This window comes from Palaemon carinicauda, chromosome 5 (assembly GCF_036898095.1).
Source record: "Palaemon carinicauda isolate YSFRI2023 chromosome 5, ASM3689809v2, whole genome shotgun sequence".
Lineage (NCBI taxonomy): Eukaryota > Metazoa > Arthropoda > Malacostraca > Decapoda > Palaemonidae > Palaemon > Palaemon carinicauda.
Window position 1 is genome coordinate 71,627,047 of NC_090729.1, and position 17,500 is coordinate 71,644,546.

Sequence of the window (17,500 nt, forward strand, 5' to 3'; positions counted from 1 at the left end):
CAAACAGCTCACGCGTTATTTGATAAATTTTTGAAATCCGATTCTACAAAAGAAGCCAAGAGTTTTGCCACCTATATTAATCTCATTCAAGTAAAATTCATGGACTAGATTATGAAAGAGTAATAAACAGTAGAAAGGCTGGGTAAGAAACCTGGACTATGACACACCAAACACAAGAGTAAAAATTAAATATGAAGGACCTGCTATAAAAATCAAAGATAGATTATATTAAATACATATTCACCAAACGTTTTCATGGAAAAAAATAGTTCTCACAAAACAAAATTTACTTATATCTATGAAGACTGAACTAAATATATTCACTATGGAAGGTGCACTTAATTCTGAGCAAATATACTAACTATTGAAGCAGATAACTTTAATCTGAACTAAATACCCTCACTATGCTATATCTAGAACTTGAATCTGTACTAAATATACTTACTATGAAAATTTAATAACTAAAATCTAAACTATAAAAGTTGTACTCACATCAAAACTAATATACTCACTATAGATGCAGATAACTTTAATCTGAACTAAATTTACTCGCTATGTAAGTTGATTTACAATTCTGAACTATATATATACTCAGTATGCATTTTGAATAACTTGAATCTGAAATAAGCATATTCACTATGCAGAAGAACTTCAAAATCTGAACTAAATATTCTAACTATGGAAATGGAATAGCTTAAATCAAAACTAATTTACTTACTATGGACGCAGGCAACTTTATTCTGAACTAAATATACTCACTAAACAAGTTATATAACTTAAATCTGAACAGAATATATTCACTTTGCAGAATAACTTATATCTGAATTAAATATACTCACTGAAATAAATATATCCCCTATACAAGTTAAATCAATCTAATCTCAATAAAATATGTTCACTATGCAGAATAACTTTAATCTGAACTAAATGCACTCACTATAGAAGTTGAATCACTTTAATCTGAACTAAATACACTCACTATGGAAGTTGAATAACTTTAATCTGAACTTAATACGTTACTATGCGAGTTCAATAGATTTATTCTGAAATAAATGCACTCACTGCGGAAGTTGAATAACTTGAATCTGAACTAAATACACTCACTACAGAATTTGAATAACGTTACTCTGAACTAAATACACTCACTATGGAAATTAAATAAATTTAATCTGAACTAAAAACACTCACTAAAAAGGATAAATCACTTCAATCTGAACTAAATGCGCTCACTTTGCAAGTTGAGTAACTTTAATCTGAACTAAATACACTCACTATGAAAGTTGAATAACTTTAATCAGAAGTAAATACACTCACTCACTATGGAAGTTGAATAATTTTAAAATGAACTAATAACTCACTATGGAAGTTGAATAACTTTAATCTGAACAAAATACACTCACTATGCAAATGGAATAACTTTAATCTGAACTAAATCACACAATGTGGAAGTTGAATAACTTGAATCTGAACTAAATACACTTACTAGGGAAGTTGAATAACGTTAATTTGAACTAAATACACTCACTATGGAAGTTAGATAAATTTAATCTGAACTAAATACACTCACTATAGAAGTTGAATAACTTTAATTTGAACTAAATGCGCTCACTTTGCAAATTGAGTAACTTTAATCTGAACTAAATACACACACTATGGAGGTTGAATAACTTTAATCTGAACTAAATACACACACTGTGGAAGTTGAATAACTTGAATCTGAACTAAATACACTCACTATGTAAGTTGAATAACTTGAATCTGAACTAAATACACTCACTGCGGAAGTTGAATAACTTTAATCTAAACTAAATACACTCACTGTGGAAGTAGAATAACTTCAATCTGAACTAAATACACTCACTTTATAAGTTAAATAACTTAATTCTGAACTAAATACACTCACTTTATAAGTTAAATAACTTTAATCTGAACTAAATACACTCACTATAGAAGTTGAATAACTTTAATTTGAACTAAATGCACTCACTAAGGAAGTTGAATAATTTTAATCTGAACTATATACACTCACTATAGAAGTCGAATAACTTTAATCTAAACTAAATATACTTACTATGAAGGTTGAATAACTTTAATCTGAACTAAATACACTTACTATGAAAGTTGAATAAATTGAATCTGAACTAAATACACTCACTATGGAAGTTGAATAACATTAATCTGAACTAAATACACTCACTATAGAAGTTGAATAACTTTAATCTGGACTAAATGCAATCACTATGGAAGTTGAATAACTTTAATCTGAACTAAATGCAATCACTATGGAAGTTGAATAACTTTAATCTGAACTAAATGCAATCACTATTCAAGTTGAATAACTTTAATCTGAACTAAATGCAATCACTATGGAAGTTGAATAACTTTAATCTGAACTAAATGCAATCACTATGGAAGTTGAATAACTTTAATCTGGACTAAATGCAATCACTATGGAAGTTGAATAACTTTAATCTGAACTAAATGCAATCACTATTCAAGTTGAATAACTTTAATCTGAACTAAATGCAATCACTATTCAAGTTGAATAACTTTAATCTGAACTAAATGCAATCACTATGGAAGTTGAATAACTTTAATCTGGACTAAATGCAATCACTATGGAAGTTGAATAACTTTAATCTGGACTAAATGTAATCACTATGGAAGTTGAATAACTTTAATCTGAACTAAATGCAATCACTATGGAAGTTGAATAACTTTAATCTGGACTAAATGTAATCACTATGGAAGTTGAATAACTTTAATCTGGACTAAATGCAATCACTATGGAAGTTGAATAACTTTAATCTGGACTAAATGCAATCACTATTCAAGTTGAATAACTTTAATCTGAACTAAATACACTCACTATGAAAGTTTATCAACTTTAATTTGAACTAAATATACTCGCTATGCAAGTTGAATAACTTTAATCTGAACTAAATATAATCACTCTGTAGAATAACTTAAAAACCTAAACTAGATATACCCACTATACAGAATAACTTAAATCGAAACTAAATTAAATATAGCCACTATGTAAATTGAATAACTTGAATCTGAACTTAATATAATCACTCTGCAGAATAACTTAAATCGAAACTAAATATACCCACTATGCAAATTAAATAACTTAAATCTGAACTAAATATAATCACTGGCGAATAACTTAAATCGAAACTAAATATACTCACTATACAGAACGTAAATTAAAACTAAATATACTCGCTATACAACTTAACTTAAATTGAAACTAAATATACTCACTATACAGAATAACTTAAATCAAAACTAAATATACTCACTATACAAAACGTAAATTAAAACTAAATATACTCACTATACAGCTTAACTTGAATTGAAACTAAATATACTCACTATACAGAATAACATGAATCAAAACTAAATATACTTACTATACAGAAAGTAAATTAAAACTAAATATACTCACTATACAGCTTAATTTGAATTGAAACTAAATATACTCACTATACATAATAACTTGAATCGAAACTAAATATACCCACTATGCAAATTAAATAACTTAAATCTGAACTAAATATAATCACTGCCGAATAACTTAAATCGAAACTAAATATACTCACTATACAGAACGTAAATTAAAACTAAATATACTCGCTATACAACTTAACTTGAATTGAAACTGAATATACTCACTATACAGAAAAACTTAAATCGAAACTAAATATACTCACTATACAAAACGTAAATTAAAACTTAATATACTCACTATACAGCTTAACTTAAATTGAAACTAAATATACTCACTATACAGAATACTTTGAATCGAAACTGAATATACTCACTATGCAAACTGAATAACTTAAATTTGAACTAAATATAATCTCTCTGTAGAATAACTCAATAACCTAAACTGAATATACTCAATATACAGAGCTTACATCAAAACTAAATATACTCACTATACAGAATAACTTAAATCGAAACTAAATATAGCCACTATGCAAATTGAATAACTTAAATCTGAGCTAAATATAATCACTGCCGAATAACTTAAATCGAAACTAAATATACTTACTATACAGAACGTGAATTAAAACTAAATGTACTCGCTATACAGCTTGACTTAAATTAAAACTAAATATACTCACTATACAGAATAACTTAAATAGAAACTAAATATACTCACTATACAGAACGTAAATTGAAACTAAATATACTCACTATACAGAACTTAAATCAAAACTAAATATACTCACTATACAGAATAGCTTAATTCGAAGCTAAATATACTCACTATACAGAATAACTTATATCGAAACTAAATATACTCACTGTGCAAGTTAAATAACTTCAATCTGAACTAAATATAGTCACTCTGTTGTATAACTTTAAATCCTTAACTAAATATACTCACTATACAAAATAACCTAAATTGAAAATAAATAAACTCTATATGCAAGTTGAATAACTTTAATCTAAACTAAATATAATCACTCTGCAGAATAACTTAAATTGGAACTAAATATACTCACTATACAGAATAACTTAAATTGAAACTAAATATACCTAATATGCAAATTGAATAACTTAAATTTGAACTAAATATAATCACTGCCGAATAACTTAAATCGAAACTAAATATACTTACTATACAGAATGTAAATTAAAACTAAATATACTCGCTATACAGCTTAACTTAAATTGAAACTAAATATACTTACTATACAGAATAACTTAAATCGAAACTAAATATACTCACTATACAGAACGTAAATTGAAACTAAATATACTCACTATACAGAACTTAAATCAAAACTAAATATACTCACTATACAGAATAGCTTAATTTGAAGTTAAATATACTCACTATACAGAATAACTTATATCGAAACTAAATATAGTCACTCTGTTGTATAACTTTAAATCATTAACTAAATATACTCACTATACAGAATAACCTAAATTGAAGATAAATAAACTAAATATGCAAGTTGAATAACTTTAATATAAACTAAATATAATCACTCTGCTTAACAACTTAAATTGAAACTAAATATACTCACTGTGCAAGTTAAATAACTTCAATCTGAACTAAATATAGTCACTCTGTTGTATAACTTTGAATCCTTAACTAAATATACTCACAATACAAAATAACCTAAATTGAAAATAAATATACTCAATATGCAAGTTGAATAACTTTAATCTGAACTAAATATAATCACTCTGTAGAATAACTTAAATTGAAACTAAATATACTCACTATACAGAATAACTTAAATTAAAACTAAATATACCTATTATGCAAATTAAATAAGTTAAATCTGAACTAAATATAATCACTCTGCAGAATAACTTAAATCTGAACTAAATATACCCACTATGCAAATTGAATCACTTAAATCTGAACTAAATATAATCACTCAGCAGAATAACTCAAATCGAAACTAAATATACTCACTATACAGAATAACTTAAATTGAAACCAAATATACCCACTATGCAAATTGAATAACTTAAATCTGAACTAAATGTAATCACTCTGCAGAATAACTTGAATTGCAACTAAATATACTCACTATACAGAATAACTTAAATTGAAACTAAATATACTCACTATACAGAATAACTTGAATTGAAACCAAATATACCCACTATATAAATTGAATAACTTAAATCTGAACTAAATATAATCACTCTGCAGAATAACTTGAATTGAAACTAAATATACTCACTATACAGAATAACTTAAATTGAAGCTAAATATACTCACTATACAGAATAACTTGAATCGAAACTAAATATACCCTCTATGCAAATTGAATAACTTAAATCTGAACTAAATATAATCATTCTGCAGAATAATTTAAATTGAAACTAAATATACTCACTATACAGAATAACTTAAATTGAAACTATATATACTCACTGTACAGAATAACTTGAATCGAAACTAAATATACCCACTATGCAAATTGAATAACTTAAATCTGAAATAAATATAATCACTCTGCAGAATAATTTAAATTGAAACTAAATATACTCACTATACAGAATAACTTAAATTGAAACTAAATATACTCACTATACAAAATAACCTGATTCGAAACTAAATATACCCACTATGCAAACTGAATAACTTAAATCTGAACTAAATATAACCACTCTGCAGAATAACTTAAATTGAAACTAAATATACTCACTATACAAAATAACTTAAATTGAAACTAAATATACCTAATATGCAAATTGAATAATTTAAATCTGAACTAAATATAATCACTCTGCATAATAACTTAAAGTGAAACTAAATATACTCACTATACAGAATAGCTTAAATTGAAACTAAGTATACCCACTATGCAAATTGAATAACTTAAATCTGAACTAAATATAATCACTCTGCAGAATAACTTAAATTCAAACTAAATATACTCACTATACAGAATAACTTTAATTGAAACTAAATATACCCACTATGCAAATTGAATAACTTTAACCTGAACTAAATATAATCACTCTGCAGAATAACTCAAATCGAAACTAAATATACTCACTATACAGAATAACTTAAATGGAAACTAAATATACCCACTATGCAAATTGGATAACTTAAATCTGAACTAAGTATAATCACTCTGCAGAATAACTCAAATCGAAACTAAATATACTCACTATACAGATTAACTTAAATGGAAACTAAATATACACACTATGCAAATTGAATAACTTATATCTGAACTAAATATAATCACTCTGCAGAATAACTCAAATCGAAACTAAATATACTCACTATACAGAATAACTTGAATGGAAACTAAATATACTCACTATACAGAATAACTTAAATGGAAATTAAATATACACACTATGCAAATTGAATAACTTATATCTGAACTAAATATAATAACTCTGCAGAATAACTCAAATCGGAACTAAATATACTCACTATACAGAATAACTTGAATGGAAACTACATATACTCACTATACAGAATAACTTAAATGGAAACTAAATATACACACTATGCAAATTGAATAACTTATATCCGAACTAAATATAATCACTCTGCAGAATAACTTAAATCGAAACTAAATATACTCACTATACAGAATAACTTAAATGGAAATTAAATATACACACTATGCAAATTGAATAACTTATATCTGAACTAAATATAATAACTCTGCAGAATAACTCAAATCGAAACTAAATATACTCACTATACAGAATAACTTGAATGGAAACTTCATATACTCACTATACAGAATAACTTAAATGGAAACTAAATATACACACTATGCAAATTGAATAACTTATATCTGAACTAAATATAATCACTCTGCAGAATAACTCAAATCAAAATTAAATATACTCACTATACAGAATAACTTAAATGGAAACTGAATATACCCACTATGCAAATTGAATAACTTTAATCTGAACTAAATATAATCACTCTGCAGAATAACTCAAATCGAAATTAAATATACTCACTATACAGAATAACTTAAATGGAAACTAAATATACCCACTATGCAAATCGAATAACTTGTATCTGAACTAAATATAATCACTCTGCAGAATAACTCAAATCGAAATTAAATATACTCACTATACAGAATAACTTGAATCGAAACTAAATATACCCACTATGCAAATTGAATAACTTTAATCTGAACTAAATATAATCACTCTGCAGAATAACTCAAATCGAAATTAAATATACTCACTATACAGAATAACTTGAATCGAAACTAAATATACCCACTATGCAAATTGAATAACTTTAATCTGAACTAAATATAATCACTCTGCAGAATAACTCAAATCGAAATTAAACATATTCACTATACAGAATAACTTAAATGGAAACTAAATATACCCACTATGCATATTGAATAACTTTAATCTGAACTAAATATAATCACTCTGCAGAATAACTCAAATCGAAATTAAATATACTCACTATACAGAATAACTTAAATGGAAACTAAATATACCCACTATGCAAATTGAATAACTTATATCTGAACTAAATATAATCACTCTGCAGAATAACTCAAATCGAAACTAAATATACTCACCATACAGAATAACCTAAATTGAAACTAAATATACAAACTGTGCAAATGGAATAACTTAAATCTGAACTAAATATAATCATTCTGCAGAATAACTTAAATTGAAATTAAATATACACTCACTATACAGAATAACTTAAATGGAAACTAAATATACCCACTATGCATATTGAATAACTTTAATCTGAACTAAATATAATCACTCTGCAGAATGACTCAAATCGAAATTAAATATACTCACTATACAGAATAACTTAAATGGAAACTAAATATACCCACTATGCAAATTGAATAACTTATATCTGAACTAAATATAATCACTCTGCAGAATAACTCAAATCGAAACTAAATATACTCACTATACAGAATAACTTAAATGGAAACTAAATATACAAACTATGCAAATGGAATAACTTAAATCTGAACTAAATATAATCATTCTGCAGAATAACTTAAATTGAAATTAAATATACTCACTATACAGAATAACTTAAATGGAAACTAAATATACCCACTATGCAAATTGAATAACTTATATCTGAACTAAATAAAATCACTCTGCAGAATAACTCAAATCGAAACTAAATATACTCACTATACAGAATAACTTAAATGGAAACTAAATATACACACTTATATCTGAACTAAATATAATCACTCCGCAGAATAACTCAAATCGAAACTAAATATACTCACTATACAGAATAACTTAAATGGAAACTAAATATACCCACTATGCAAATTGAATAACTTAAATCTGAATTAAATATAATCACTCTGCAGAATAACTTAAATTGAAATTAAATATACTCACTATACAGAATAACTTAAATCGAAACTAGATATACCCCCTATGCAAGTTGAATAACTTTAATCTGAACTAAATATAATCACTCTGTAGAATAACTTAAAACGTAGACTAAATATACTGACTATACAGAATAACTTAAATCAAAACTAAATATACTCATTAAGCAAATAGAATACTTTAAATATGAACTAAATATAATTATTCTGTAGAATAACTTAAAAACTAAATATACTCACTATACAGAATAACTTGAATAGAAACTAAATATACTCACTATGCAAGTTGAATAACTTTAATCTGAACTAAATATACTCACTATACAGAATAACTGAAATCGAAACTGAAATACTATGCAAATTAAATTACTTTAATCTGAACTAAATATATTTAATATAAAGAATAACTTAAATTGTTTCTAAATATACTCACTTTGTTAGTTGAATAACTTAAATCTGAACTAAATGTATTCACTATGACCATGCAGAATCACTTAAATCCTAACTAAATATACTCACTATGGAAGTTGAATAACTTAATCTGAATTAAATATACTCACCATGTAAGCTGAATAACTTAAATCTGAACTAAATGTATTCACCCTGCAGAATTACTTAAACCTTAACTAAATATACTCACTATGGAAGTTGAATAACTTAAATCTGAACTAAATATACTTACTAAGCAAGTTGAATATCCTAAATATGGATCAAATATACTTGCGAAGCAAATTGAATAACTTAAATCTGAATCAAATATACTCACTATGAAAGTTGAATAACTCAATATAAGCTAATTATATTCACTAAGCAAGTTGAATAACTTAAATCTGAAATAAATGTATTTACTATGCAGAATAATCTAAATCTGAACTAAATATACTCCCTATGAGAGATGAATACCTAAAATCTGAACTAAGTTTTCTCACTATGGAAGTTGGATAACTTCATGTACAAAATGTACGTAATTACTAAATGTGCCAAGTTCAATTATTCTCAAAGAAATTGTAGCAAAGAAAAATAAATAAATAAATAAACATTAATCAAGGAAAGATATGCCAAATTAAAAAAAATAAATAAACAGTCTATAGACTGTTTATTGTAAATGGAGGACTTCTACCCGGAACATAAATTAGACAAAAGCTCACGTAGTAAATGAATGTGTAAAAGATGAACAAATCGTACAAGATGAACAGATTGTACAAGAGGAACAAATTGTACAAGATGAACAAATTGTACAGAATTAACAAATTGTACCAGATAGCACAGAGAGACAAGGCTTAGCACAATCATAAGAGATATCTAATATACAAGATAAATCTTTTTTTTTTTTTTTTTGAATACTGAATGGCCTTGTTGAAATAGAGGAATTTGGTCTAAATAATAAATATGTATTTTCATTGCTAACATAACTAGCTTTTTTTCTAGCTATCCACGAACCTTTCAACATTCAAGAGTTTTTAGTCTACTTACCTACACAAACAAGGCAGAAGATAAACCATGAGAATAAGATTATTCTCTCAGACCAAAAGGAAAGAGATAGGGCGTTTCCCTGATTGACAATATTCCGGAACATATTGAAAGAATACCTCTGCGCTGACAAATCTAAGTTGTCCCTCCTAATCTTCCTTGCTGCTTTGGAGATGCCATAAAGGATGGGTCCTATGGCTACGATAGATATTATAACGCTAATCCAGACCTGGTTAGGAAAAGGAATGAAGTTATTTAATATAACTAGATACATGAACATGCTCAATGCTATTATATTATCCAGCGCATGAAGTTACTATCTTACTTTCTGCTCTCTTGAACTTGTAAAAGTGTTCTCTGTTGACTGAGTTAAAGAGTCCAAAGCCCGACTAACGTGCCTCTTATCCCTTTTGCAACTTATTGCAAGAACATACAGTATGGGCAAGGACCGGTGCTGGCATTAGACAAACTTAATCCAAACCAACTAGCTCCTTTTACAACAATATTTATGGAGGACCCATGCGTACACGAGACCAGCCTAATTCGAGCCAATTCACCTATTCTACAAAAGTATTTGAGCAAGAGCCCATGTTTACATCAGGCCAATCTTATACAAGCCATTTAGCTCCTAATACAACAATATTTATGTAAGGATCCTTTCTGGCATTAGACCAGCCTAATCCAAACAAACTTGCCCCTCTCAAACCCGCACTTTGCAAGAGCCTGTGCATACATTAGGCAAATCTAATCCAAGCCATCTAGCTCCCTCTACAATAATATTTGGTTAATGTTCCTTGCTGGCATTAGAGCAGCCTAATGTAAACCAACCCACCTCTCCAACAACTTATCAGAACCAAAGCATCATTTGGCCAAGAGCTCATGCAGACATTAGCCCAGCCTAATCTTACCCGACTTTCCCATTCAACAACACGTTTGGGTTAATTTCACTGAAGCTAGAACGTATTTATAAAAGCCTTCTATGAAATTAGCCATGATCGTATCAGTTCAGTTTTGGATGTGATCCAGGACTTTATAGATTTCTAGAAAATATTTGTGTTGATAAAACTTCAATAGATTCATTATGAACTTGACTGTGACATATATTTGACCTTTCAGAAATTTCCTTAACCATCAACTCTCCTAAAGGTTTTTAAAAGAGAAACTCGATTTTTATAACCCCATTTTCAAATGAGCACTAAATAACCTACCAGATCCCAGCACCGGACCTTGCAGCCCAAATTCATACATCTACTCAAATGCATTACGAGCGAATACAGTACCTCGTAAGTGAATGGAGAGAGGACAGCCAACGCCCGACTTTTCTGCTCGGGCGGTGTCGAAAATATGCTCAGGTATGCTTGGAAGAACGGGTAACTAAAGTCAATCACCCTATCCCTCGAATCTAAAAAAAAAAAAAAAAAAAACAATAATAATAATGATAATAAATTATTCTGCAAGAAAATTCATTCTTGATTACGTGACGCCATTTAAATCAATCTTAAGGAACCAAATTGTTTAAAAGTAACGTTGCAAAATATAATCATTAACCAGTCAAATTATTGTCATTTAGTCATTCATAAGAAATCAAATTAATAGTATGATGCCCAACGACTTGATTTACTAAAAAAAGCAATTGTTGCAACATTAAATAATGTTATGAACCAAATTAAGTATTGCACTATACACGATGAAATAATCTTAAGAAACGAGAATATTAACTATTATTTTAAACAATGAGAAAAACCGTAATAATAGAATGTTGTTGATTACTGAGTTGCACAATTAAATAAAGCTATTAAAAACATTCGCAAACATTGTGGAACAAATCCCTGAAACCAGCCCTGCAGAGTTTATACCGAATATGCTAAACTCTATTAAGAAATATATTATTAGCAATGTCTTCGTAGTTTATACGTTGTCAAATCGCTCACCCGTGAGCGTAACTCCTCCGAAGGCTAGACTGGCTTCGCGTCGAGCCACCAATCCGATCATGCCAGTTACCGTCCCGTCAGGTCGGGGATTTCCAAAACTGCCGTCCTCAGGAAGGATCACTCTGAAGCTGTTAAATGAATTAAAGAGAACGACCAATGTTATTATGCTTGAAGATTCCATGAATTGGATCTATGAATTCTGGCCCTATTGCCGGCACTGAGGCCAGGAAGGTCTTTCAGTTACACTACGACGCATAAATTTCGAAGTTTGACAGAAAGGTGGAAGAAATGAAGTGGGAAAGGAGGGAAGGTAGGAGCCTAAAACGTTGATGAAGATATGGGCCGATGGGGCGCTGCAAAGACCCTAAAGTCACGACTACAGGACACAGCTGGAGGTAGGCTTATGGCACTACACTCGCAAGAAGATTTTCCCTGAAAATTGATAGACTAAACATTTCAAAATTTGATGAAAAAATCCACTTATTTTTGTATAGGTGTTTGGCCTTGGGTAAATTCAATATAATGTTCCTAATTCCTTTAATTTCAGTTCACTTATACACTCATGAATAGAGCACATATCTTTATGAATGCTATGACAATATACTATCATGCCGATGACAGACTTGGGTCTAGGTTTTACCAACAATCACTTTGAAAAAAAAATAATAATACTAATTGGTGACAATAACAGCATAGAAAGAAAACACTTACGTGAAATTAAAAACAGAACCAAGAGTCTCCAAGAGCATGAGTTCAAAACCCCCGGTAGCATTGACAGTGCCATCGGGGTTGGGTTGGCTTATGCCGAAATGTGGCATCCTCTCCAGGGCGGTTACGTTCAGGACACGTCCTTTCATATTACAGGGTCGTAACTCATCCGGTTCCAGGAGATCTTGCAAGTGTCTTTCCTTAGTTCCTGCAGTTTTTCCCCACTTTCCTTGCTCGTAGAACCTGTTCGGATTTAGGAATGGACTTATGAAACTGGATCATATGGAACGGAATTAGGGTCGAGGAAGCTATTCCATGTCTACGGCGGGGAGACGCCGCATTTGTACAAGGAAGTTAAATTAAATTGGACAGCAAAATGTGTATTTTAGGGCTGAAGGGAGTTGCAAAGATCTTAAAGTTATGGAAGATAGAATTTGTTTGAAGGATTTCATAATTAATGTAATGAATTACAAATAACTGTAGAATAGATTATTGAGGGATTGTTTCATTTCTTTCTCAAAGGGAAATCTATCAAAAATCATTATAGCAGGGCAACACATTGCTATGGAATTACAAAGAAACCGATTGCCTATTTTCCAGAAACTTTAGTTTACACGTAATAATGATAAACATTTTTTTTTCTTTATTCAAAATAAATCAGGAATTGAGAAATATTTACTTCAAGCTCATTATATCATCTGTAAATTTATATGTGATCAGATTCTACTCATTATGTTTTCTGATATGCTATGATGCCTCCTTATGTAAATGAAACAAGACAATGTTCTATTCTTCCTATTGAACGAGCTTCCATAAGTAATTAAATTTTGATCAGAAAATCACTGCAATTCTATGATTAGTAAATATACTCGACGAAAAAAGTAGGAAAAATCAACTGAGGGATCTATAATACTGATGTAAATAGATATGAAATGGATTAAAAACTGTCCTATATATTAATCTGTTTAATAAAATCTCCCCTCAATCGGTCGTAAGCCAATATTGTGGAATTAACTAATAGGAGCATCCTGAAAATATGAAGCTAAAATTGTGAATCTCACACACTTAAAGTTAGCAGACAGTTCGAAAATCCATTTTGAATACCTGGTCACTCCATCCGTATCCACAGCAGTAGCAAATACCACAGGCGTCCCTCTCGACACTTCAGCAACGACGGTGACCCGAGTTCCCTCGAAGATCAATCCTCCGAGACCGAGGATGACCTCATCCAAGCTGTCGTTCCCCCTCAAGACCAGCAGCCAGCGGACCAAGTGGCTGTCTAGTCTGTCGAGATTTATCTGAGAAAAAGGGAAACAATGATGATCCAGTGGCAGAAGACCTAGACCTTGACTATTGAGCCATATACATTTATGAATTTGTACCATATGAACAGGAGCTGGTGCCGGGAAGTCACTCAACAGCTTAGTGCAACTCTGGGTAAATTGCAAGAGGGGTTAGAAAGCAAGAAATAAAAATGAAAAGGGAATACTGTGTAATAGAAGGCTATAAATTGTGCGGAGTTAGAAGCCGAAGGGGTGCCAACAGTTACAGTTGAGACAGCAATGCTCAATTACTTGAGAATAAGATTGAATTGATCGGTTGTTGGACTTTTATCAACTAGTATTTCACCAGGAAACAAACAGCTCTTTTACATATATTTGCAACCTGTATGATGTAATTAGAGATACCTTGTGCAGCAGATTTATTATTTCATTCAAGAGACTTTGTATTCTGTACTAGATGCGTAACTTTTTACTTTCAAATCAATACCTCGGAGAATATTTGTACGATTTTCCCAGGAGAGCAAATTACCAAAAGCAGCGTCATCCCAAGAGCCATTTCTATCATTCTTCTTGCAGGCTTGAGCGAAGATTCGTACTGGAACATTAAAAAGCCAGACATCCTGCTGGAGAGCATCTTTGATAAACTTTCTGCAGTTTCTGTTAGGAATACGGGGAGAAATAAACATTTTGAAAGTTTGTTTCAGATTTAAGCTTTATTTTGAAAAAAAAAATCGTCTTAGTCACACCAATGCACTGCTTCATGTAATATCTTTGGGTCTATAAAGGATATATTAGTCTTCTAAATTTAGTATCATTCTTACAACTTATTTTCATATCTTCCCTTCCTAAAAAGTGAGGAGTCAGGATTAGTGGTAAAACTGAAGATTTGCAGCAAAGTTTACGTGGGAAATGGTCAAGGGAACAAACTGCCTAGCATAGGCCCCTAACAGAAAAATTCTAAACCTATATAAATTTGAAAATATGATGAACCACCTTCCCTCTTGGAGGATGAAGATATCTAATCTCACTTATGCTACCAATGCGAGATTTTATTTTCCCAAATTTTAATTCAAAGGTTTATAGTTTATTTCTACGGTGGCATATAGCTACCGAAATTCCCCATAGTTCTTCATCATATCTCCACACACACACACACACACACACACACACACACACACACACACACACACAAACCTTTGAAAAACAAGGGAATGCCTTTTCCAAATATATTTATGCTTCGACCTGGGAGTTATTAGACTGGAAATTCTTATAACAAGTTTACAATGGTGGATCTACTTTTCTAACTCCCCCTAACTTACAGAGCAAGGTAGAATTTTTCCATTGTTTCTAACTTTAAGTTCTTTAAGTTAAGAGAGATCCATAAAATTATCAGTATTGTTCCTTTAGCTTTTATGAGCGAGTTACGACTTTTTGAAAAAAAAAATCAAGAGACTAATGGTGCTAAAGCCAAATCTATAAATACATATGAATAGCAAGAAAGCAAATTGTCAAGGTATGGATTCTCTCCTGGATAATCCAAGAGAATAATTTTAAATTCACCGGAGAGCCAAGAACCAAAAGCTGTTGAATTCACACGACAGTCAAGAAACAAAAACAGTAGTTAATTCAGAAAAGTACAAAAAAAAGAAAAAATAAATAAATAAATTAAGAATGAATAAAACCCAAAAATAAATCACTAGTTTTTCATCTCTCCTTCAATCATAATAACTTTAAACCGTTGGCCGCATTGCGTCAAGGCCGTCTCGAATACAGGCCTGGTCAGTGGGGGAAGAAGTCCGTATGAGTAGGTCGATTGATATGGAGACGGATAAGGAATGACTTTAGTTGTGACATCCACAATCCTTCTTTCTCTCACGCATGCACTCACTCACTATATATACACACTTTGTTTCGCTTTACAATCTACAACTGATAATCTTCATTGAAAAATTAAGAGATCATACACACCAAAAGGAGACGACTTTGAATAATCGGGCTAATTAAAATTAGACAGAGAGAAAGTAATAAAATTAAAATAAAACTTTCCTATGGCAGTAGTCTAATTTCAGAACCCGCTAATTCCAAACTACGCTTGCATACCGAAAAAAAAATCAATGATTCTTACAATTTAATTTTGAAAAATATATAAAAAGTAAACAATTCTGGCAATTTAAAATAATTTAAAATTTTTAGCACAATCACCCACAATAACCTGATCTTGCTGTACATTTTCTTTACTTAAAATTTTTGACGATTTATTTTTATTTTTCCACTGTTATTGTTTACAATTCTCTAAGCCATGGGTTTTTTTCCGAATTGTCTTATCAAAGAAGGATCTCTCGGATTCAATATAATTAGATCTGAAGTGTAGCTGGCACACCTGAAAAGTGTTTAAATGGAATATTAAAGTGCAAAACAAACGCATTTTCATGAAGAGAGAGAGAGAGAGAGAGAGAGAGAGAGAGAGAGAGAGAGAGAGAGAGAGAGAGAGAGACAGAGAGAGACAGAGGGGGGGGGGGGGGCAGCAACCGAAGAATGAGGAAGCAAGAATTGAAAGAGAAGAAATCAAAGAGAGAATGAAGTAGTAAGTAGCAAGGGAAAAATATGTGTGAATACCAAAGTAATTTTGTAAACAGTTTAGTAATATTTTCTTCATTATACAAGAGGCTGATATTCTGTGACCAATACCACATGAACAATATAATGCAATTATAATTATTAAAACAATAAATATAGTACTTCCCCTACTATCATAGTTAGGAACATATCGGGCTCTCTTGATGGCGTGCAATAACTACGCTTTTTCTTCATCAGCATATGGAAAGGAAAACAGTCAGTTTCGATCCAGTTCGTTAATTTCCTTTACAGTTAGGTATATAACACATAAAAGGGGAGTAGCCTGGATCCCAAAACAGTCAAATTTTCTGGAATAACAGCAGAAAACTGTGAAGAGATCGAGCGAGACCCCTTTACTCATAGCCTATAGTAGCTGTGTGAAAGCATTACTCGTACCACATGGGACCTTTCTTAACCCCCAAATGACTTGGCCTTCACCAAGGCCGTCTCGAGAGAAGGTCAGGTCATTTGGAGGTAAGAAAGGTCCCACGTGACATGAGTAGTGCTTTCACACTGCTACTATAGGCTGTAAGTAAAGGGGTCGCCCTCTATTTCTTTACATTTTTCTGCTGTTATTCCAGAAAATTTGACTGTTTTGGAATCCAGGCTAGAGCCT

The 17,500-nt window shown here is 30.4% G+C and overlaps 1 protein-coding gene across 3 annotated transcripts in view; it reads right to left on the minus strand.

Annotated features, from left to right (window-relative positions):
* The window catches only part of LOC137640464 (glutamate receptor-like), a 139,559-nt gene that overhangs the window by 100,084 nt on the left and 21,975 nt on the right, over nt 1-17,500 (minus strand). For all 3 annotated transcript variants that reach the window (XM_068373009.1, XM_068373008.1, XM_068373007.1), the window contains 6 exons: nt 14,756-14,925; nt 14,090-14,283; nt 12,989-13,228; nt 12,278-12,405; nt 11,627-11,748; nt 10,350-10,575 (listed from right to left, as the gene is read on the minus strand). In XM_068373009.1, coding sequence (XP_068229110.1) covers nt 10,350-10,575; nt 11,627-11,748; nt 12,278-12,405; nt 12,989-13,228; nt 14,090-14,283; nt 14,756-14,925 — 1,080 coding nt within the window. The remainder of the gene's footprint in view (nt 1-10,349; nt 10,576-11,626; nt 11,749-12,277; nt 12,406-12,988; nt 13,229-14,089; nt 14,284-14,755; nt 14,926-17,500) is intronic.